This window comes from Gracilinanus agilis, chromosome 1 (assembly GCF_016433145.1).
Source record: "Gracilinanus agilis isolate LMUSP501 chromosome 1, AgileGrace, whole genome shotgun sequence".
Lineage (NCBI taxonomy): Eukaryota > Metazoa > Chordata > Mammalia > Didelphimorphia > Didelphidae > Gracilinanus > Gracilinanus agilis.
Genome location: NC_058130.1, coordinates 363307724 through 363332055, shown reverse-complemented (window position 1 = coordinate 363332055; position 24332 = coordinate 363307724). Strand labels below are relative to the sequence as shown.

Below are 24332 nucleotides of genomic sequence, written 5' to 3'. Positions count from 1 at the left end.
TCCCTTCCCCTTCTGCAGAAGCATGCATGATTCACTTGAATTGTCAATTTAGTAATGGTATCTTTTTCAATTTTTTATTATAGGCCAATATATTTTTATTGAATTTTATGGTTCACAGGTGTTACATCCCAAATTTGAATTGCTAGACTGGTCCAGCAAAGGTAAAGCAAAACATTATTTTATGTGACATTTTGTGATCTTGCACTACAGTGGTTGTGATGAATATAAGCAAAAAGAGCAATTAATGTACCAATAAATGCTACAAAGGAGGAAAAGGCAGAGACTTTCTGCAGAGGATTTTCTAAGGGGTTCCTAAACTATTTAAAGCATATTTTTATCTTTGATGACTTCAATGTGAAAGTAGGTATAGAGAAAGCCAGAGAAAACTAGTGGAAAATATGATTCAAGACTAGAAAGGGGCCAAAGGCTTATAGACTATTCAAAAGTCTCAGGCTACATTTTTTTAAAAGAGAAAGTTATAAGACATTGGCTCATTCAAACTTCACTACTAATTTGGGAGTTGTTAGTGACATCAGAATCAGCTGTCTGTGCAGTCAGACTACCAAATAATAAAGGTCAAAGTCAGCATCAGATTCAGAAGGAAAGATAATGATGAATATAAGACACTTCCTATAATTGCATTAACTTCCAACATAATTTATTTAAACAAGTTGCTAGTGCCAAAAAAGGGAAATATTTTTAAAAAGGGAGATAGTGACTTGTGGATTTCTGTGACTCAGAGAATTTTACTTCCTTTCTCTGCCTTTTGACTCTCTCTGGGTCCCAAATCAAAAAGGCTTTGATGAGGAACTTATTCCTGGACTTCTCTGTGGTGTGATCATATTCATTGAAAAAAAAATGTTCACTGGACAAGTAATTATTTGTAACCCCCCCCACTGGAATCTAAAAATTATTTCCCTCAGATTACATATTGATACAATTTTCAATAATAGTTTTCTGACATTTTGTGATCCATGTTCTCTCCCTCCTGCCCGCTCTTCTTCCCTCCTCAAGATGGCAGGTGATATGATATAGGTTGTACGTGTGTTATCATACAAGCCATATTTTCATGTTTGCCATGTGAAAGAAAACACATATCACTTATGCTAGAGAAAAATTCATAGAGGAAATAAAATGAAGGATGGCATGCTGCAATCCAAGGCAGTGCTAGGTCCTTACCTTGCTGATACAGTCAAGCCATTCACAGCTCATCATTGAACTTTATTGCTATTCCTATGTACAACATGCTCCTGGTTCTGCTCACTTCACTTTTCATCACTTCCTGTAAGTTTTTCTTGGTCTTTATGATCATCTTGTTCATTATTTCTTATGACACAATAGTTTTCTGTTACAACCATGTACCCCAACTTGTTCAACTATTCTTGGATTGATAGACTTCCCTTCAATTTCCAGTTCTTTGCCACCACAAAAGGAGCTGCTGTAAATATTTTTGTACAGGTAGGTTCTTTTCTGCTATTTCATCTCTTCATAAACTTCTGCTTTACAGACCGAGTAGTGGCATAAGTGGACCAAAGGGTATGCACAGTTTTATGGCCCTTTGAGCATGGTTCCAAATTGTTCTCCAGAATGGTTTTTATCAATTTACAGCTCCATCAACAGTTTATTAGTGTCCCAATTTTCCCACATCCCTTCCAACATTTATCATTTTCCTTTTTTGATCGTATTATCCAGTCTGATAGGTTTGAGATGATTCTTTGGAATTGTTTTAATTTACATTTCTCTAGTTAATAGTGATTTGGAACATTCTTTCATATGACTAAAGATAGTTTTAACTTCTTCATCTGAAAACTGCCTGTTCATATCCTTTGACCATTTGTCAATTGGGGAATACTTTGTGTCCTATAAGAATATATATTTATAGGATATAAATGTATAAAATTTGACTTAGTTCTCTATATATTTGAAAAATAAGACCTTTGTCTAATAAATATTAATATATGTAATATAAAATGTAGGATATATGTGTATGTACATATATAATATGTATTTCCCCGATTTATTTGTTTCCCTTCTTCTTTTTGAAACTTTTTATCGAGTAGAGAGATCATTGACCTGGCAAGAGGAAGAAATGTCAGGGTCCCCCAGAGGCGATCATGAGCTTCTTTGAGTTCTGCCTGGAAATAAGAACTAGGTGAGCTAGAGAGACTTTTGCCTTCCAGTCTTACTTTGTAGCTGAGGAATACTTTTGAAGAAAATTCTTCCCCTCCCACCTTCTCTGTGAGCTGCAGAGGACTGTATAGAGATTTCCCCAGCACTAAATTCTGCATAATAAGTAAAATACAGATAGGGATAGTGATGCCCATCTCAATGGAATTAGAAGAATTTGTCTCTTTGGCTTCAAGCTTATTTTCATATATATCAAAACTTCCACGATCCATATTTTGTGTAAATATACGCAAATTCTTTAAATATAAAAGGAAGAGAACTGGTGGAGAGGACTATTCCAAGAGGGGGACAAAAAACCCAGAACGAATTATAGCAATTACTGTTTTAGTATTTTATTCATCAATCCTAGAGCGAACTTGGGAAGCCATAGAGTAGAGGGTAAAAGAAAGCCACAGGAGTTTCAAAAAGTGCAGCATCCCAGGCATAAAGAGACTAGCTTTGAGTGCCATCTGGTGACCAGAAGAAATTCTACATGGTGAGTTACTCCAAACTCCTAAGAACAACCAGCAAGCTTTCTTTAGATTTAAAAAGATAAAGTGAACAAGTGAGTCAAATAAAAAAAGAAACAAGCAACTGCTACTTATAGGATGCTCATCTTGGGATTTTTGGGGGAAGTTTCTGAAATTTTAACCAAAAGACGTTTCCATTTCAGTTGAATAGGAGTGGAGGGATTCTGGAAAATGCAATTTTTCTTTCAATTTTCATCTTCAGGATGATTTTTTTAAAACTCCCATTTAGAAAAAATGTATAGTTTCTTCATTGGAATTATTTCTATGTATAGATTCTGATGTTCCCCTTTGACGTTTCCCCTTAAGATACTCTTGGGATTTTCCTTTGTCATCATCGTTAACCTATAATATATTAAACAATAAGTTTTTAAATACATGAGTGTCTGTGCCTGCCAAGATGTTGATACTAATTAGGTCTATTGCTTACAGCTTACTGTGTTACTGGTGTTAATCATTAACAGTTTGTAGCTAATTGTAGTACACACTGTCTTATTGGTTACATTATTGCCTGATTGCATTTAGGGAGTTGTTTCGATTTTTCATTTCTATAGTTTATGTTATATGTTTTCTTGTTTGTATACTGCTTCACTGCATTTTTATTACTTATTATCATGTTACAGACTGTTTCTATTCTGTCATTTAATTACAGAGTTGCTAAATATAGTTTTTAACGGGTTTGAACTTGAAGTTGAATCTCTAGAAATGTATAGAGCAATAGTTTTCAAACTTTTGAATCTCAGAACCCTTGGTAAGGAACCTTCTGTTAAAGTGAGTTATATTTTTGATATTTGTATTAGAAAATGAAACATCTTAGCAATATTATGAAAATGATTTTGGTTTCATGGAAAGAGTTGTTGTTTTGTCATCTTTTAAGTCTTGTCTGATGTTGGGTCATTTCAGTCGTATCTGATTCTTTGTGATTCTACTGGAGGTTTTCTTGACAAAGATACTGGAGGTGAATTGCCATTTCTTTTTCCAGCTAATTTTATAGTATAGGAAACTGAGGCAAACAGGACTAAATGACCTTCCCAGGGCCACACAGCCAGTAAATGTCTGAGGATGGGATGGCTCCAACATTCTGATCCATTTCTTGGGTGAGTAAAACCTCTTTAATTAAGAGCTCACCTTTCTGTAATCCTTGTAAGAACACTTTCTTCACAACAGGCTTGTGAAGGGGAAAGGATGGGTGTTAAAATACATCTCCTTTGCAGATGAGAAGGAAAAAGGAAGAAGGAAACAAGCATTTATTTAGCACTGTGAAATGCTTTACAAATATTATTTCCTTTGATCCTCTCAACAAAACTAGGAGGTATATGCTATTATTATATGCTATTATTGTGCCCTTTTTACAGTCATGGGGAGCAGAGGTAGCTGAGATTAAGTGACTTTGCCCAGGGACCAACTGGTAAGGTTTGCCTTAGGGGCTCCATGGATATGTGGGAGGGCATCTGAGGCAGTGGTGGCCGGAGGAGCTGGAGTTTCAGTGGGCAGAAGGAGTCTGGGGTTGAGGGCTGGCAGAAATACTGGATGTCAAACTATCATTGTAAAAGGTTCCCTCTTATGGGGCTCCCTTTGCAGATTGGGAACATGGCCCACATTCTGGAGATGTGTGGAAGTTGATTCAAAGGACAAAATTAATTTAAAAGGAGGTTCCCCCCCCCCAACATATATCATTGAAAAGAGGGAATGATGGAAGCTTGGGAGCATTGAGTCTAGGGAGTCCACTGAGGCACTATTGGCAGAGGAGCTCATATCTGACCTATGAGAATGACTGTGGTCATATGGCACGAACTCTACATGGTAGATTTCCCCCAAGGCCCAGAGTAATACTAATGGTTCTTGTATGCCTTTTTTGTGATTGTAATGTCATTTCAGTCTTTTCTGACTCTTCATAATTGCTTCGTTTTGGGGTTTTCTTGGCAGAGATCCTGGAGTGGTTTGTTGTTTCCTTCTGCAGGGAATTTTACAGATGAGGAAACTGAGGCAAGCAGGATTAAGTGACCTACCCAAGTCTCCCATCTAGAAAGTGTCTGAGACTAGATTAGAACCCAGGAAGACGAGGCTTCCTGACTCCAGGTGCTTGCTCTGAGCACCATGCCACCACCTAGCTGCCTCCCTCTAAGACTCTCAGTTATGATGGAGGGCAGACTCTTTTTAGTGGTCTTTACTGGTACTTCCTTATTAAATTAAGATATGGGCTATCCCAAGACTTTTATGTGGAATTATGTCAGGAAGGGATTCTTTCATTTTCATCTTTATATCTCCAGTATCTGGCATAGTACTGGTGATATATTAGTTGCTTAATAAATATTCAATGCTTAATTTTTTCATTTTAAAACCCTTACTTGTAATGGTTCCAAGGCAGTAAGGGCTAGGCAATGGGAGTTCACTAACTTGCCCAGGGTCACACAGCTAGGAAGTGTCTGAGGTCAAATTTGAACCCAGGACCTCCTGTCATCAGACCTGGCTCTTTAGCTCGTTGCCCCCTAAAGCTTAAACTTATCTTTGTATAATTTTTGCCCTTTGCTCTTGCTTTGGCTATTTAGGTCCCAAAAGGAAAAAAAACCTATTTCATTTCCCACATCTTGGTCCTTGTCCCTGTTAAGTATCTCTGGTTTGGACAATGGAGTCCTGCTTTCCAGGCCACTCTCTTTTGCATACATTTCACTTTATCAATTCAACCAGCATCTACTGAGCCCTGCGCCCTGTGCCAGGCACTAGTGAGATAAAGGCAAAAATGAAGGGTCCTTGCCCTCTGGGAGCCTCTGCACTATTGGAGAAAATGACAGAGATCCAGATAATGCTGCCAGCCTTGCACATCCAGGAGGCAAGGAGGTGCACAATGGATAGGAAGGACACACAGATTTATTAAGCAGCTGCTCTTTGCAAGGTACTGTGCTAAGTGCTTTACAAAAAACTCTGGGATAGGTAGGGGCTATTATCATCCCTAATTTATAGATGAGGAAACTGAGATAGATGGTGGTTGAATGATTTGCCTTCTATCACACAGTAAATGTCTGAGGCTGGATTTGAACTTGTCTTTCTTAAAAAAAAGAATGTTTTTTAAAAATGTTTTAAAAAATTTAAGAAATTTAAAAAAATGTTTTTTTTTTCTAAAACCCCTCACCTTCCATCTTAGAATCAATACTGTGTATTGAACTCAAGTCTTTCTGACAGTGCTCTTATCTGCTGTGCCACCTAGCTGCCTCAGATAGAACAATGGACTTGGAGTTAGGAAGACCCGAGTTCAAATCCTGCTTCAGACACTTGAATGTGAAAGGAAGAATGCAATGCAGAAAGTAATTTAAGTCTGAGTCTCCTTTCCCCCAGGATTGAGATGGCATAGTAAAACGTGTGCCCCTTAGGAGCTGGGTGGGGAATGCATTGCTATTCTTACTGGGTCTTAGAAATAAATATCATCTCATATGAGCTAATTGATGTTTGTTAAGTGCAACTGGGATGCTAATTGCTGGTGGCTGAAAAATGGGGGAAACTTCCTGGAATGGAAGGCTTGAGCTGAGAACATTAGAGAAAGAACCCCTCACTCCCCTTAGGAATACCCTAAGGACTCTCTAACATGGAGATGGAGCCAGCTTACTCTGTTCTAGATACTAGAGATACAAAGACAGAAAGAAAATGGTTCCTGTCCCCAAGGCGCTAATATTTAATTAAATATCTATGAAATAAATTCAAGGCAAAAATTTCAGGGGTCGGAAGGCAGCAGCCATTGGTAGAGTCTGGGGCCAAGGGTTTGAGGAGGGGACAGGAAAGGCTTCATATAGATGTGTGTGTGGTGAGCAGAGTTTGGCGTCAACATGGAATTCTAGGATGCCAAGGTGACATTGGGGACATTGAATGTAAAGATCCTATGTGGGAGGACCAGTGAAAATTCCTTAAAATGTGGAAAGGGAAGGTGGTTTGGGGCCATGTTGTGAGGGCTCAAGAGAGAAGTTTATACTTGATTCTAGAGCCAATTGGGGGATTTTGGAATTCATTGAGTAGAGGAGTGATAAGGTTAGACTTCGACTTTAGGGAAATCCCTTTGGCAGCTGTGTGGAGAGTGGATAAGAGAGGGAAGCGTTCAAGGCAGGAGAGCTTCCAAATAGGAGGCTATCTTACATTGTGATTCACCTCATAAAATTTTCTATCTAGTTTTCCTATTTTAATGATAAGGTAGTTAAAGCATCAATAAAGTTGCAATAATAAAATAGTTACTGAATTGCAGTAATAAAACAATATACAATAAAACAGTGATAACACTGATAGCAAAATGATAAAATTCAGGAGTAGAGTGTTTGATTATAACTCATCTGCCTATAAAACAAAATATAAAGAGCAGAATCAGTTGTAACATTAAAAAATGCACAGAAAAGAACAGAAATTTCAGAAGGAAGTACAGATCAACAAGCCAGTTTTGAAGGCAATATGCATAATTTATTATATACATATAGAAAGTGCTGCAAATAGCCCCAAATCAGCCAGACATCAAATACGTGTAGTGATGGCAGAGTGTCCCTTTCTGGGTATGAAAGACAAGAACCAACAACAAAGAAGGGAATTTTAGTTTGGGAAATGGTGCATTTGCTGGGGATAAGAAGATAAAGGATATGACCAACTCTGTGTGTAGAGGAGGAAGGGTAGAGGAGGAGATCACAGGTAATAAGTTAGCTGATGTGGGACTTTAGGGTGTTTGTCATTGTTCAGTCATTTCAGTTGTGTCTGCCTCTTTGGGGTTTTCTTGGCAAAGATACTGACATAATTTGCCATTTCCTTCTTCAGCTCATTTTGCAGATGGGGAAACTGAGGCAAATGGGGTTAAGTGACTTGCTCAGGTTCACACAGGATAGCCCCCTATCCACTATGCCACTTAGATGCCCCTAGGGTATTTGATGGAGTATTAATAAGCATAATGGATAACATGTCAGCCACTGAATTCACTGTGGAAAGTAGGAGAGACATCCTGGAAGTCAGTAGACACCAGATATCAGAAGTTTGATTTGGTAATAGATATGGGCTGAGTGGATCTCAAAGGAAAAAAGGTTACTGAGTGATGGTGATTGAAGGAGAGTCTGGAAGTGGTAATGGGGAGCAAGGACTATTCTAACTCCCCTCACCTCAACGAATGAGTCAGTAGGAATGAGTGAGAGTGTAGCCACTTCTGGAAAGGGAGGTTGAGTAGGTTATGTCATCAGGAGGGAGCCAGGTCTCAGGGAGAGCTGGAAGAATTGGGAAGGAAAGAACAGAAGATGATCACAGATTTATTGCTTATGAAATTGGTATTCTACAAAGGACAGTGAAAGTGGTGGATAGTATGGAGATTTGGTATGGAACACGGTGTGTGTGTGTGTGTGTGTGTGCAGAGGAATTTGAAGCTATTAATGCTATACTAAATTGCTAAAGGAGCTAGACAAAAAAAATAAAAAAATGCTTTTGGAGGAATGAAAAATCTAGGATCTCGAGGGACATTGGGAAAACACTTTAGGAAGGAATGAAGGAGAATAATAGCATTATCAGGTTCCCAACTAAATTTTGAAGCAATAATCACTAAATTAATTTGGATTTACTTTGCAAATTATTTTGTCCTTTCTTTTCTCTCTCTCTTTCTATATCTTTCTTAGTAGAACATACTCCTTAAAGGAAGGAGTTGTTTTGTTTATGCCTCTGCTTTCACAGGTACTTCATTTAATGTCTTGCTCATATTATGTGCTTAATAAATACTCTTTGAATTGAGTTGTGAATTGATTCAAACTTTCTGGAAAGCAATTTGGAGTCATGTGAGAAAAGTCATTAAAATGTTTATACCCTTGGACTGAGGGAGCACATTGCTGGGTATGTGCCTCCAAGAAAGCCAGAGGGCAAGTTCCCACATACACCAAGATATTTATAGCAGTACTTGGTGATGGCAGAAAAGATAACTGGCAATATTGTGGGTGCCCACACATTAAAGAATGCATTTCTGGACAATTTGCTTTATGTGAATATTATGAATATTATTGTACTGTAAGAGATAAAGAATTTAGAGAATTGGAAGATATAGTTAGCGAAATAGCACGAAGTAGGACAATGATTAAAAATGCAAACAAAAGCAAAGAACTGATATGATAGATCTTGGTCATAGAGAGCTGATGAAACACCTTTCCCTGGTCTCTGTAGAAAGATGGTAGCCTACATGGGGTATGGAATGTAGTATGTACTGTCAAATGGAGTCGCTGTCTTGGTTCTTTGAAGGTTCAATGGGCAGTGAGGTGGGGTCGGGGAGGAAGTTAGAGGGGAAGATTGTCCCCTCCTGGCTACAGCTTTCTTCACTTTAATATCATGCCTCATATTGAAATTCCTTCAGTGCCTTGGGTCTCCTGGCCTATTTATTAATAGCCTTCTCATCTTGGAATGTCCATTTTCTCTAGTTACCTTCTTAACTGGGAATATCCCTTCACCTTGTCCTTTCCCATTGGTGAGTTCCTCCTACACCCCTCATTTTGGGGAGGGGGCCAGGACAGCCAAACTTCATTCCTTTCTAGCTATGCTTCTGATTCTCTGGACTTCAATGGTATGCCCCCATGTAGTTATCTTCATTTCCCTTCCACCTTCTATTTCAGCTCCCTTTTCCCCCATTAGAATATATGCTCCTTGAGGGCAGAAATTATTACTTCCTTTTGCTCATATTTCTATCACCAGGCTTAGCAAGATGTCTGCATTAGTAAGTACTGCCTCCTCTTGGGGAAAAAAGTGATAATAAAACTTAAAAAAAAAATTGTGTGACTCCTTATTTATTTCCATTGAACTTGTGTGATTACTCTTGCTATATTCCACTCATGAAGCTTTATCCACAAAGTCTTGTACCCATAAGATTTTATGTCTCTCATTCATACTTAATCCACAAAGTCTTGTACCCATAAGATTTTTATCTTTCATTCATACTCTAAATACTGGGGCATAGACACAAGGAAAAAAAATTAACTTCTGCTTCCTTTCCATGTTTCTGAGTGTCTATTCTCTCTATTAGAGTGTATTTTCTCTCTTGTCCCGTTCTCTGTAATATCTGCTCAGTTCCACCAATTCAGTTCGAAGCCATCTTCTATTCTGATCTGAAAAATCTCAATTTTACCATTTTAATTTTAATAATTTGCTTATTGCTCTTGTATTCTTAGTCAGCTGGGACAAAAAGTATGATAGTTATTAAAAGCAATATTACTATTTCCAGACATATTCAAATATGAGATGGACTCTGTCATTTTTAATCACTTGATGACTTGGAAGTGCTGGACACACTTCCATTTTGGACAATTTTGAGGAGGTGAAAGCCATGCCTGTGTCCTTGGGTAGGAAAGCAGGGGCTGGCTAGGTAATTCACCCCCTACCTTGAAATGGATTCTGGAAAGACAGTTTCTAGGCATGGCTGCAGGTGGCACAGTGACAGTGGTTGCAGCTCCCAATACATCCCTGGGAGGAAATGATTTTGCTGTGGAAGGCTATAAGTCTTTCACAGATTTATAGATGCATTCTTTTGGAGAATCGGAAATGTGGCAAATCTATCTGCTGCTAAGTTCTATTTAACAGCACTACCTAATACTTGGGCCAATGAAATGTCAATTCTCCTCTAATGAAAACAACTCTGTTATGCTGTTGGCACTCTGATGAAATACTCAAAGCACTTAGCTTACTTTTCCTGAAAAACTTGCTTATTGCTCTTGCTTATCTAATACCAAGAGTTACAAATGTTTTCTTTTCCCTTGTATTGTAGTCTTAAATGGTAGCAATCACCCAAGAAGATGAAAAAGGGTTTATTTTTTAAATTTATTTAAAGAATCACAAGTACAATGTGTAAGGGAAATCATTCGATATTACATATTGAATGTTGCATTTGGAGTTATGACAACAAATGATGGTTGATGACAGGTTTATTTAGGCATTTGCTTGCCAATGTAAGAGCAAACTGTTGTGTTTTATGGGAAAGTTTTTGTGAATACAGAATTGTAGTTAGGTAAACTTCACCTCTCCCCATTCACTAGAATAGTTTTATGTAGCATGTTACTTTGAGACACCCCATTCCAAAGGAATAAAATATTTTATTGAAATGAAAATTAATTAATGTAATTTTAAAGCCAAAACATGTTTAGTTTTGAAATCTTCTTAAAAAAAAAACAACACACCACTGAGAAAAATAGCAAAGAGAGGAGAAAAGACAAGTGGGAATGGCAGAATTAGCAAGGGAACATTAGTATAGTTTACATGTAAATTGCTCAGAACTGGGATATGAAATAAAAGGACACATTCCTAGTGCTTACTAATCACAGCATGATATACTAGCAAATTACATATTTATGATTAAAATAGTATATTAGCATAATTAAAAAATTGAATTAAATTAGCTTTTAAAAAACAATGTCCTCATACTCTCTAAGTACAGCTTTTTGGCATTCACATGACACTTAAGGCAATTTTGTATACAGACTCTAGAGCCAAGTCTAGTTTAGTGAATTTGGCAGGGATATGAAGACAAGGATCTAGGTTCAAATCCCAGTTCTACCTCCTTTCTCTGTCACCTTGTGCAAGTTGTGAAATCTCTCTAGACCTCAGATTCCTTTTCTATACAATTAGGGGTTGCAAAAGATAACCCCTGAGGTTGCTTCCAACTGGAAATCTATGTTCTTTTGAAGTTTACCTAGAAAAGATATGAGAGCTTCATCAAATGGCCTTTATTATAATTTTCTTTACATTATATGGCATATGTTACTTAGCAATGCAATTGTCTTTGGATTTCTCCTGATTAAAAATGTTATTGAGTGGGTAGCTGGGTAGCTCAGTGGAGTGAGAGTCAGGCCTAGAGACGGGAGGTCCTAGGTTCAAATCTGGCCTCAGGCCCTTCCTAGCTGTGTTACCCTGGGTAAGTCACTTGACTCCCATTGCCTACCCTTACCACTCTTCTGCCTTGGAACCAATACACAGTATTGACTCCAAGATGGAAGGTAAGGGTTTAAAAAAATGTTATTGAAGGGAAAAGCTTTTATTATTCCAGGATCTAATGAATTAAGTGCTTATGCTAACCCTTCCCTTTTCATTTTAATTAAAATCATGGATACAATTAAACTTTCTATACAATCGATTTTGATAAATACAGAATAATTTTTAAAAATTATCCATTTTTGGCTTTAGCAAGGACTTCTGTACCATGTGTGGGTATATGCACTCATGTGCATGTGTTGATGTTCCAGGGCTCTGCTTTTCCTAAACTCTCATAAAAAACTTCTTGTATTAGCTGGCTAATGACAATTTTAGTACAAATATCTAAGTTCTTGACTTGCAGAAAGTTAAATTCCTATTCTTCCTGCCTCACCCCATCCCATTCACTGGAATAGACTTATGTAGCTTATTATTTTAAACCATTTAACCCATCCCAAGGGAATAAAAGACTTAATTGAAATGGGAAGCAATGAATGCAACTTTAAAGCTGAAACATGGATCATTTTGAAATCTGCAACCATTAAGAAAAAAGCAACATAGAAGAGAAAGTAAAATTAAAAGAAGAAAGCACCCCTTCTTGATTTAATTAGAAAAACTAGTAAACTGGTTAAAGTTTTGAAGGTTCTACAATGTTCTACACTTTTAATTCTATAATTGTAATTTTGTTTGGCTTGTGTATGAATGTGTGGTTGAAGAAGTAGTGAAGGGAAAAATTAAATGTATTTGTACTTTAATTCAATTCTTCATGTCTCAAACTATTTAACTCCCAGATTTTCACATTTTAGTCGAACAAATGAAAAAATATGTGAATTTGAATATTAGCCTTGTGTGGGGGCCATACTGGTGTTCTCTGTATTGTTCTAGTTTTAGTGTTTTGTGCTACCCAAAACTATCTAAAAGATTCTGCCTAAATTAATCCTTTAGTTAATGAAAGCATTACATTTATACATATGTGTGTATATGTACACACATATACATCTTAACTTCATAATTTTGTCTTTTCAGGAGGAATCAAACTTATTGAATTGGTTCTTGTTAAGGTTATTCCTTTATAAAATCTTAGCAAATAATATGAAAACAAGTATGTATAAAAACATGATTAATAATTTTGTTAATTATTTTCATGTCAAAAGAAATTAACTCCAAATTTTTGATCATATACATAATTCAGTTTATTTGACATAAATGTTGGGCATCTTCCAGCATTTAGATTAATATTTAAAAAAAAAGACAAAAACACAGCTTTTTTATACTTTAGTGAATAAAAATTTCTTGAAACTTTTATTCTTACAATAGTAAAGATTTACTATGGTATCTTTTCCCTATTAATAGGACTAGAAGACCTCAAACACTATTAACTATTAGTTAAATTTTAACAGTCCTAAACATAAAGTAGTTGTGGTTGAGAATTTTTTTCTCAATGGGCAAACGTACCTCTTGAACTACTGCATTTGCCTTCCTCCATGATGAGGTTGCTTTCCAGATAGTGTTAACATTTTAATGTAGAAGAAAGTCATCTTGACCCCAAATATTTAAAGGCAATAATAAATCAGTGGTGTAGAGGTATAATAATTTTTCTGTAAACAAATAAGATTTGTCAAATTTGTCTTACATATGCAAAGCAGGTACAAAGACAGATATCATTTTTAAGTATCTCCCCAGATAGTATTTTAATGTTAAAAACAAATTTGTGGTTTTGTTTTTTCCCTCTTTGGATGAAAGGAAGGCATGTGAAATATTAATGTCCAAATGCATTTTCATCTTTTGGATGTCCATTCTGTAAATCTGGCAAGGTGAAAATCTGGCAAGGAAAAATGAATCTTTTCACAATTAGTAAGTTTCCACTTAGATTCTAGAAAGAGCTTTTATAGTTGGACTCAGTCTACTATGTTAAATATATGTATATACAACTTATGTGTGTGTACGTATATGTGTCTCATTTAACACCTTGCTTTCAAGATGCTCTCTTAAATGACTCACACTCTCCTAAATCTCTTAAACTACAAAGAAGGGAAGGAGGGAAGGAGGAAGGGAAAGAAGGAAGGACAGACATATTATTTCAGGCCAACAGCTTTTATACATACAATGGTTTGGCCCACATGGTCATCTGAACTGAGTAACATCAATTCAAATAGCCAATATCAATGCTTTTTCAGAATCCTATTGACTGATTATTTTGGTACCATGTAAAACAGACTGTACGCTGTGTAGACATGACAAATTTCCACGCAAGCCTTAATACTCAATGCCTCGTGTTGTTAAACATTGTGACATATAAAATGTCCACTCTATCAACTTCAGTTTGAGCATTCTGCTTAGGGGAAAGAAAAGAACCAGATTGTCAGTTCAGAAAATAAAGCATCAGACATTTCAACAGCTGCTTTTAAAATGAGATTTTTCCCTGAGCTTTTTGAGGAAGATTAGATGAAGAGCACCCCAAATTGATTACAAACCAAAATTTAGTCATCCAAATCGTACTGCTTTAGCATGAGACTGCCCAAAACAAAATATAGGAATTTCTATCTCTCGACTTAAAAATTATGCCTCCTAAACAATAAAAAAAAAAATCCCCTAAACCCTCTAAGGGTTCTGTCAGAAAGAGCTGAATTATTAAGAAAACCCCAATTACAATCCTCTACACATACCACCCAGAACGACACCCTCTTGTACCTAGTAGAGATACTCTATTATTTATTTAAAAAAAAAGTTTTGGCTGAGATTTAAAAAAAAAAGTACGCCTCCCAACTTGATAGTTATGTTTAAATGTAAAAAATGTTTAACTTAAACAAAATCAATTATTAGGATGAGAAACTATTTTTAAAAGTTTTCATACCTTTCTACTAAAATCTAGCTATTCATAAGAAAGGTCTCATTCTCACAGGTGGCACTTCTTTTTGGGGGATGGAAAAAAATGGGATAGAAGACAGACAGGAGGGTTGGGCAGAAAGGGGTAGAGTAAGAAATTATACTTTGTGTAACTAAAGCAAGTGGTAGAGAAAAACTTGGTATTTAAAAATTAAAAAAAAATTGGTAGTCTCTCATGATGCAATTTTGGGCTGGAGTAAGGAAACTGGTTTGATATAGCGAATAACAAAATATGTGGCTAACTCTCTTATTTTGTAAGCATTATCCTAATGGTGAGAAGGAACAAAAGTAATCAGAAAACTCTGGTCGGCTTGCTTTTTATTAAAGAGTAGTGGTGATGGTTTCAGAGGTGCAAATGTCCTGTCTGGATATAACAAAGCTACTGAGAATAAATGTTAGGCCATTGATCTGTAATGGTTAAGCCAGTTTTGTTCTAGTCCCCTGGCAAATACTCTATTTGTTTCTACCTGCATTCCTCCTCTGTGGCATGCCATGTGCTGCCAGCTTCCCTCAAGGGAAATCCTGTGCTTCTGTGAATGATGCCTCATGAAAACTGCTCCATCGTCTTTATCACAGTTGCCTGTTTCTTTACATACTGAAAAAATTTTTCTTGTGTTTTCTATGATGGTTCAATTGGAATATAGTCTACCCAGTGCGGAGTCCAGTGCTGAATGTATTTTAGGCACTCGACGGTCGTCAAGAAGTATTTATTCAGGGGGCAGCTGGGTGACTCAGTGGATTGAGAGCCAGGTCTAGAGACAGGAGGTCCTGGGTTCAAATCTGGCCTCAGACACTTCCTAGCTATGTGACCCTGGGCAAGTCACTTAATCCCCATTGCCTAGCCCTTACCACTCTTCTGCCTTGGAGCCAATACAAAGTATTGACTCCAAGACGGAAGGTAAGGGTTTAAAAAAAAAAAGGAAGTATTTTTTCATTCTAAGATTGTTTGGTTTTAAAAGTTAGATTCTTTGCATATATTTAGGACATAAAGTAAACTTTGATTAGTCCATTTGTATATCAGATCACTATACAAGGAAGGTTATATTTAGAAAGTTATTATTGTACGTTTCTCTGTCAACTTGATTAGAAGAAACATAGCTTATGATTTTTAAATAAAATATAATTTTATAGGTTTTACCTGTTAGCTTAAGAGAAATTTTGCCAAAAGGTTAAGTTTTAAACAGAGATGACAGAGTAGAAATGAGATGAAATCTGAAAGGAAATAATCAAGATCTATTCTTTTACCTGGGATTAAGAAACCAAACCAGAACACTAAAAAATGTTCTTTCTCCAAATTGTTTGTTTTACCAAACTGCAATTGTTGACTGAAACTCCATTCATGATGAATCTGATAGTCAGTATGATTTGAAAAGAAAGGAATGTGAGGGTTAAAAGTAAAACATTGCCTCATTAGGCACCTACTTTGTTAAAAGGTGCTGCGTTACATGCAAGGACCTACAGAACAGCAGCCGTTCCTGCCTTTCCTCAAGCATCTTAGAATCCAGCGTAGGGAACGTGGCGCATTCTCTGACATATACAAAAGGTAGAATGTGATGAGGGCCAGTTGTGAAAACAGTGGTGTCATACTCACGTAGAGACTGGGGACACTAACCTGTATCTAAGGATCTCTGTGAGCTTTATGTTGAGTTTTATAATGCAATTTTATGTATCTTTATTGGAGTTTTCTCTGTCAAATATTTCTCAATAACATTAATTTGGTTCAGGCCACAGTGGGAGTTGTGAGACCCTTCTGCTATAAAAGAAAATATAATCTGGCCAGATAGATAATTTTCAAAATTTGATACTTTGTAGGGTCTATCTTTACGTTCTACTTTATAAGGCATTTAATGGGGGCAGCTAGGTGGTTCAGTGGATAGAGCCAGGCCTAGAGACAGGCAGCCCAGAGTTCAAATTAAAAAAAAAAAAAAAAAAAAAGGGAAGTTATGCCACTGAATTTTTTAACCTGAGACAAGTCACTGTTATTGAGTTTCAAGTTTTATTGAATCACAGCATTTCTGAGACCTAGCTCTAAACCTGTACCAGAAAAAAAATAATATTGTTTAATTTCCAAAATGATGAGCTTGGTTAGATCTGGGGTTGCTGACCTGAAATCTGTGAACTTGTTTCTAAATATATATATGAATAACTATTTCAATATAATTGGCTTTCCTTGTAATTCTATATATTTTACTTTGTGCATTTAAACACACTATTCTGAGAAGGGATCCATAGGTTTCATAGACAACCCAAAGGGGCCATGACAACAAAATGGTGAAGAACCAGTGGCCTAGCTATTCATAGGAAATGAAATCTTTTCTAGGGCTACAGTTCCATGACTCTAATATTCTTCTGTCAAGGGAAGGAAAACTGGATGTCTTAACACATGAAAACCTAGGATTATCTAATAAATAAGATCATAAATGTGAAAACATTTCTAAAAGGCACTTTGAAAAGAAATGAGCCTGTGATTTCATCACTGTGGTGAGGAAAATCCACAAGGCAGCCCAGCAGCACTTTTCCTAAAACTTTGAGGGTTACCCGAGCACTGAGAGGTTAAGTGGGCCTCAGGTCCCCCAGATGTGGGATGTGTCAGAGGGGATTCTTAGGTCTTCTTGAATCTGAGGCCAGTTCTACATTCACAAGGCCATGTGGCCTTTTTGATAAGTATAAAGCATTAAAATGCAAGGATAACACATTCACGAAAGCAAAGAGGGAAGTACATTGTGAACAATTAAGATGTTGAAAGTAGAATTTTATTTCATCCTAAAATTAAACACCAGTTCGCTTTAGCTTTCTTGTCATAATATAAGGCCTAGTAACCTAGTCATAGTAAGTCACTAGTAAGCCAAGCCATAACTAAAAGTCTGTTGGATTTCTGGAACTCAAATTTGATTTAAAAACAAAAACAACTGCCTATCCCTTCCTTAGGTAGTAGGAACCTGTTTTGCTGCTGGCATGCTTTTTCTCATTTCAAGGTCTAACAAGTATTTAGCCAATTTGTTTGGTCTACTTCTATCTTGTTAAGATATGGCTGGCATAGCAGGGAAGTTTTACAAATGAGTAAGTGAACTCTAAGGTCACACCAGCAGTATGAAGGGGTAGCTTCCAGGTCCCTAAAAGATGAGATGGCTTATTCAAAAGGCTCTGAAGGCTCCTGAACAATAAGGTGGAATTAGTGAGGATGGGTATGCTGATTTTCCATTTTTCCTCTGGATTAGGTATGCGATATCTTATTAAAAAATTCTTGTTAGTAAATAAGTATATATAATTCTTATGACAACAATGATTATAATGCTAGGAAATAGTGAGGCAAGTGCTAAAAAAGACATTTTTCAATGCTGGCCTACTTAGCTAAAAATAAAGAAAAACACAAAATATATTAAATGACAAAAATTTTAAACTCAAAAGTTCAGATAAAGTGCTTCTCTAACCACGTTTTCTAAAGCCTAATAAGTCTATAATTTCAATATATACCAATAGAGAAATGTTACAAAATTTAAATCTCTGCAAACTACAAGTGGCTTATAAAAAAAATGCCCAGTTTGCAGCATTTGTTCTATCCACTGCACACCTGACATGAATGAATTTGCTTAAATGAGGTTTATGACAGTAGTAATGAAGTGATTTCTTTCCTCTTCCCCATTCTTTCTCCTGCCCACCCGATTTTTGTGAAGTGAAGATTTTGTTGTGTGTATAATATGACAAATAAACATTGAAACTTTTTAATCTGCTAAGATTGAGGCCCCACAATTTAAGGATTGTGCTAATAATCAATGGTATCATCACAATTGAAAAGAAGTCAACTGTGGCCTCATTTATAAATGGTTGCACCATATAATAAGGAGATCAACCACTTTTGTGGCATGTAGAAATCAGTCTTTGTTACTTATAGTATACTAATTCATTAAGTACTTTAGAAACCCAAACATGATAACCAAGCATGTGGTTCTTCGCTTAAAAAAAAAATCTTTCTATGCTCAAAGATCACACTTTTACCATTCTTAGAGTGACTGACCATCTTAATGAGGCCAGTAAATTTCTAAGTCAGTATGACCATGCCAACTTCTTAAATGCCCTCTGTCTTCTTATCAACACAACAGAAATGAAAGGTTTCATTTAAAGAATTCTAGACAAGTTTTTCTTTTTAAAATGCAAACATCCTGAAGCAGCACAAATTCAACTATTCAGACAGGATGCAAAAGTGTTCATGTAGTGCTTGATGTAGAATCTCAGTTATTCCAGAAGAGAAATAGCCCATTAAGTAAAGTATGCTTTAGTCCAGGAGGTCAAATAACTACCTTCAACAAGTGATGTTTTTATCTGAAGTCACAGATAAAAGTATACTTAGCTTTACTTTGCAGGAAAACAGTCACCAATTAAGTCTTAAAGGAAATTAGTATTCCTCACTGAGGCACGTAGCCACCTCGTCTTACAGTCTGTGGTAAATAGCTTTTAGGCATGCTTTCATCGGCTGCTGCCTCCAGCCCAGTTGTTTCAGATCTCTGAATATGTCCCTCGGTATCTGGACCAAAATGATCTGCTACATTAATTTCTTCAAAATCTTTGATTTGTCCAAACCGAGAGGACTGTGATCTCTGATCTGAAATCTGTTGCTGGTTAAGTCTACCAAAATCCTCCTCATTCACTGAAGAAACTTGCTTTGATCTTTCAAAATGTGATAGATCTGGTCCAACATCATCTTGATTACAGTTTTGTTTGAAATATTGCTGCCTGGGTGATGCGCCATCACCACTACCTCCGTTCTCTACTATCTGTAAGTCTTCTTGTCGTTCTTCTGAGTCTAATAAAGGCTGGGTGGACTCGGACCTGGAGAAGACCTGGACTGATGGAACCTGGTGCCTATAGCCACTGTGGACTACAGTGGAATACTGTACAGTGCTTGAAGTGTTTTGTCCAGATTCACTTTCATCATTACTAGAAATGCTTGGCCTAGAAGATGACATGCATGAAGAACCTCCAATACCACTGCTGTGCCCTTCAGTAATTATTTTTTCCTTCTTGAAGAGATCTAATGACTTTAGATCTTCTGGAGAAGGCTTTTTGACATTTGCTTCTATTTCTACAACACTGACATCAGTGTCAGTGAAATTGCCTTCTGGATACATCTGATCTTTGGGATGCAAATTGTGCTGAAAAAGAGAGAGAACAGTCTATCATTTATGATGTACATTCATGCTATTTTATCCAAAGAAAATAATAAAACATGTATCCTATGAAGGGTCATGAAAGTAGGTTCAATTCACAAATGTAAGAGTTCATTTGAAAATTTTCCAGCTTTCATAGGGTAGGTAGAAAATTCACTAAATGCAAAGCAATCTAGATGAGTCTATAGACAGTGAATTCACTCTGGTTCAAGAGTATGAATCATTTTAAACTCTCTTATGTCAGGGATTATTCTGTTAATGTCTCTGAACTCCCTAGAACTTATCATAGTGTCTTAAAAATGAGTACTTAATAAATGTAGATGCAGTTGAACAGGTCCTCAAAACATTGCCTGAACCATTTCTACTAATGTTCTTTGCAGTTATATTTCATAAACCAGAAGACTTGGGAATCAGATTCTACAAATATTAGAAAATGACTGTGAGATTCTATCTTGATAGAAACCAAGGAATCTGTAGATAGCAAAACCAAACTTTTACTTGGATAGAAACCTTTGGGTACATAGTATAGATTATGTATGTACCCAAGACCCAAGACACATATGCATATGCCCATATGTTTGTACATACATTTTAATCTGTTAAATGTTAACAAGATTAGGTATGACTAGAATATTTATTCAAGAAAGGTTTACTGCAAAACTAGCTAGTCATCAATAAAATGGGAATTTATCATTAAAAAACAACCCCAAAACTTACATGTATCAAATTGTTCTAACTGTTGGAAAAGTCCTTTTCTTGCTTAGCAACAAGATAAAAATATGCTATGATGGTAGCATCAATTTGAAGCCTGTGGGAATTTTTTTAGTTTTTAAAATCAAACTTTTTGCTTTTATTCAACCAAATTTCTCTTAAGCTCAATTCAACTTTTTTTAGGTTTAGGCTTTATGAATATGTGTACTCCTTTAAAACTCATGACAATTTGTATCTTACCCTAGGTGGTGTGTGAGGTGACCACTGAGCAATATGACTCTTTGAAGGATCTGGAACATTAGGCCAAATATGTTTCTTGATTCTAGAAAAGGAAAGAAAATGGTACACTTAAAGAAAAGTGTATTAATTTAAAAAAAAGTTTAACATTTCCAAAGCAGGACTCTAATAACAAGTTGAAAACAAACCCCCACAATTCTTCCCACTGCAACAATTAGGGAAATATTACTAAATAAATATTAAGAGACTTAGTTCATCCACAAGGTGACAACTAAGGGCAAAGGTAGGCATAAAAACCAATATGTCACTTCTAAATGCACTAAAATTAATTTGTTAGGTAATTAGCAATTTAAAAAATCTTTGCAGGCCACTAGGTAGTAGTGAATTTTAAAAACAGTTTATTTATCTTTTCACAAAACATACTATAAAGTAAATTATAATTCACTTCTAGGATTTTCAGACTTGGATATTTTAAATAACTTTTTTTGGAACCAAAAACATAAAGAACTGTGCTTTAAAAAGCAAGTATTATTATACTACTAGATATATCTAGTTCAGAAAGAAAACTTTCACAGCTTAAGAACCTATTTCTGTGTTTATCTTTGTGAATTAATTTTAAACAAGTTAACTTCTAAATATATGAACAAAATGAACAATGAAGGTACTTACAGGTCTAGTTTGTTAAAACAGAGCAATACGCCCAGAAGAGTAATCAATAAGAATGCTAAGCAAACAGGAACAACTATAGCTTCAATTTCTCCTTGAGCTAAGAAAAAAAAAAAGTTACAAGAAATGTAATACTAGAAAGGATAAAAATATCTGTGGTTATGGTTAGGTATATATGTGTCTGTATGTATACCTACGTATGTGTCTCTTCCACAAAAATCCTAGCATGATGCTGTATTGCTAGTCAATGATCATTTAAGTGTTCAGATGCTGTGCTAAGTGCTGGGGAGTCAAAGAAAGATAGAAGACAGCTGATGACCTCAAGAAGCTCCCAATCTAATGGGATAATATTATGAAGTAGAGGCAAGTTTTTTTGGAAGTTTTGGAAGGCTGTACTAGCAGAGTACAAATTTTGGCAAGGGTTTAAGTGTACTTTTGGCAACAGAATCAGGCCCACTATGGACCTGCCTAGTCACATAGAGAACAATACTTTGCTAGAACATTAGCCAGTAGGCAATGACTATTTTGGCCCTGGTGATATCCATAATGAAACAACAAAAAAATAAGAGAAAATGGTCCTTAGTCCCTTGTAGGCCCTTCTTATAGTGCAGTGGTAGAGTGACAGAAAAGGAAAAGAGGAAATTAAGATCCCCAGTTTTTAAAACATCTATAAACTTTAATTTGGCCAAGGTGAGAATCACAGAAAGAACAGAATCCCACTCATGTGGGCATCACCATAAAAATCAGAAGGCATGAAAAAAGCTGTAGCTAAATGGGAGGACAGCTCCAAGACTTTCCTCAGAGAAGCAAATAAAGGAGATGGTGGAATGTGTTCAATTATACACTTAAATGTCATTTTATAGAACATTTATTTCCCTTGAAGTGTTCCTAAGTGTCAACAAACCAAAAACCCATGAAACAATTTGAATGGTAGTTTGTGAGCCAGTACTTGTAAAAGATGAGGAAGGAGAAAAAAATCCCAGAAAGAACCTGATGATGAAAAATGTCAGCAAGTGCAGTGCAGCATTAGGAAATGAAAGAGGCTAAAGACTTATCAAAGGAGCTGTGAAGTCAGAAGGAAAGTGAGTTTAGATCTTGCTTTCCAACATTTACTGTTTGTCAAGTCACATTGCCTAGATTTTAATTTTCTCTGAAAAAAATGGAGACAATGCCTATAGCTTACTTCATAGAGCTGACTTATGATCAAATGTATCTATGATATTTTGTAAACCTTGGAACACATAAATGTCAGCTATTGTAACGATGATACATCAGTATGTCAATGACCCATGATTTCTCAGTATAACTCCCTCTGCCAATAATACACCATCACCTGCTTGTAACTTACAGGAATAACCATAGGAACTCTAGGAATAACTAACAGGAAATAACCTTAGGCTCAAATTCTGGTATGCACAGTGTATAATTAGCTTCATGGTGTGTTTTCTGCAAATATTTATAAGCACAACAAGAGAACTAAATGTCTTGTAAAATGATATTTTCTGGGTCCTTTGGATCTATCAAATAACCAATTCTGCATATTCCTTTATCTAACTCTTTTGATAAGAGTCTATTAGCTATTGTTCTATCTGGATATAACTTTTATCTTCTGATTGCACTTAAAAGTTAGACTGTCAAGATTGATATAATTTAGTTCCTTCAACAGTATGGTAACTTGCTGGAACTCTGGAAAAGACCTCACATTTAGAATAGCAACATTTAAGTTAAAGTTTAAAGAGAGTCCAAAAACTTAGCCCTCTAAGTTCATTTTTTCTCTACTCTGACACCATCATTTATACTATCAGGGGCTGTACAGTAAGGTCCTTCATAACCTGGGCCCTTCCTACATTAATTTAGTCCTCCCTCCCAACCCCCCTCCCCAACTCCCCAGCCTTGTACTTTGTGGTCCAGTGGCACTTGCCTTCCTGCTGTTCTTCTATAAGAAACTATTGACCAACTCTGTGCATTTTCACCAGTTGTTCCCAAGCCTAGAATTCCTTCCCTCCTCATTTCTGCCTCTTGGCTTCCTTTAAGTCCAAGCTAGAATTCCCCCCTCTTTAAGAAGCATTACTCAATTCTTCTTTATGCTAATGCCTTTGTTCTGTTTATTATCTCTAATTTATGCTGTATATATCTTATTTGTACATAGTTGCTTGTAAGTTGTCTTCTTCATTAGGTTGAGCTTCTGGAGAACAGGGACTGTCTTTGCCCTTCTTTAAATCCCCAGTGCTTAAGTGAGGTGCCAGGTACAGAACAGGCACTTAATGCCTGTTGACAGATTGGCTAATTGCTTCGATTGGTCCCTTTCAAATGACCTTTAACTACTTTGTAATTATTTTATTAATATACATAATGTCCTTGTCTCATTTGCTAGAACATGAATTCCTTATGAGTATTGTTTCATTTATTGATTTGTCATCCTAGTGCTAGTGTTGACGCACAGTATATATTTAATACTCAATTGATTTTTTTACTAAGTAAAGCTGAAGGGTATGCTGTAGAGAGAATTCTTTTTAAGGTATGCTCTAAACTAGATGACTTTTGAAATTCTTTTAAACACAGAAATTCTGGGACTCATGTTTAAAAGCAGAAAAATATACTTTGGCCCAAATAGAGAATGGCAAAGCAAAATATTGTTTTCTGGCAAGAGTTAACTTTAACTGAATAGAGCCTTCTGAATAATCCTTTGCGTAAGGAAAAGTTATAAGCACCTATGAGTTATGCAACTCTCTTCTGCTATATATCCTACATGCAATATCAACACATGTTTCTATAATTTCTACAAAGTTATAAAGTGCTTTATATCTTATTTGATGCTCCCAATAAAACTGTGATACCCTATTTTATTGATAGGGAAACTGAAACTCAGAGATTTTAAGTGAACTGCTCACAGCTAGTAAGAACTAGAATTAGAACCTTTTCATTCTGCCTTTCTATAGATACCTCGTAGATACAGTCATATTCTAATAACTAATTTTCATGTCTGATAATGAATGTCAATCTTCTCTTATCAAAAATTTTAAATGTAAAA

The 24332-nt window shown here is 36.1% G+C and overlaps 1 protein-coding gene across 5 annotated transcripts in view; it reads right to left on the bottom strand.

The window, feature by feature from the left end:
* Positions 1-17116: 17116 nt before the first annotated feature.
* IL6ST (interleukin 6 cytokine family signal transducer) overlaps positions 17117-24332 on the bottom strand; it is a 37754-nt gene continuing 30538 nt past the window's right edge. For all 5 annotated transcript variants that reach the window (XM_044663888.1, XM_044663879.1, XM_044663899.1 and 2 more), the window contains 3 exons: positions 21305-21401; positions 20639-20720; positions 17117-19672 (listed from right to left, as the gene is read on the bottom strand). In XM_044663888.1, coding sequence (XP_044519823.1) covers positions 18926-19672; positions 20639-20720; positions 21305-21401 — 926 coding nt within the window. In that variant the 3' untranslated portion in view covers positions 17117-18925. The remainder of the gene's footprint in view (positions 19673-20638; positions 20721-21304; positions 21402-24332) is intronic.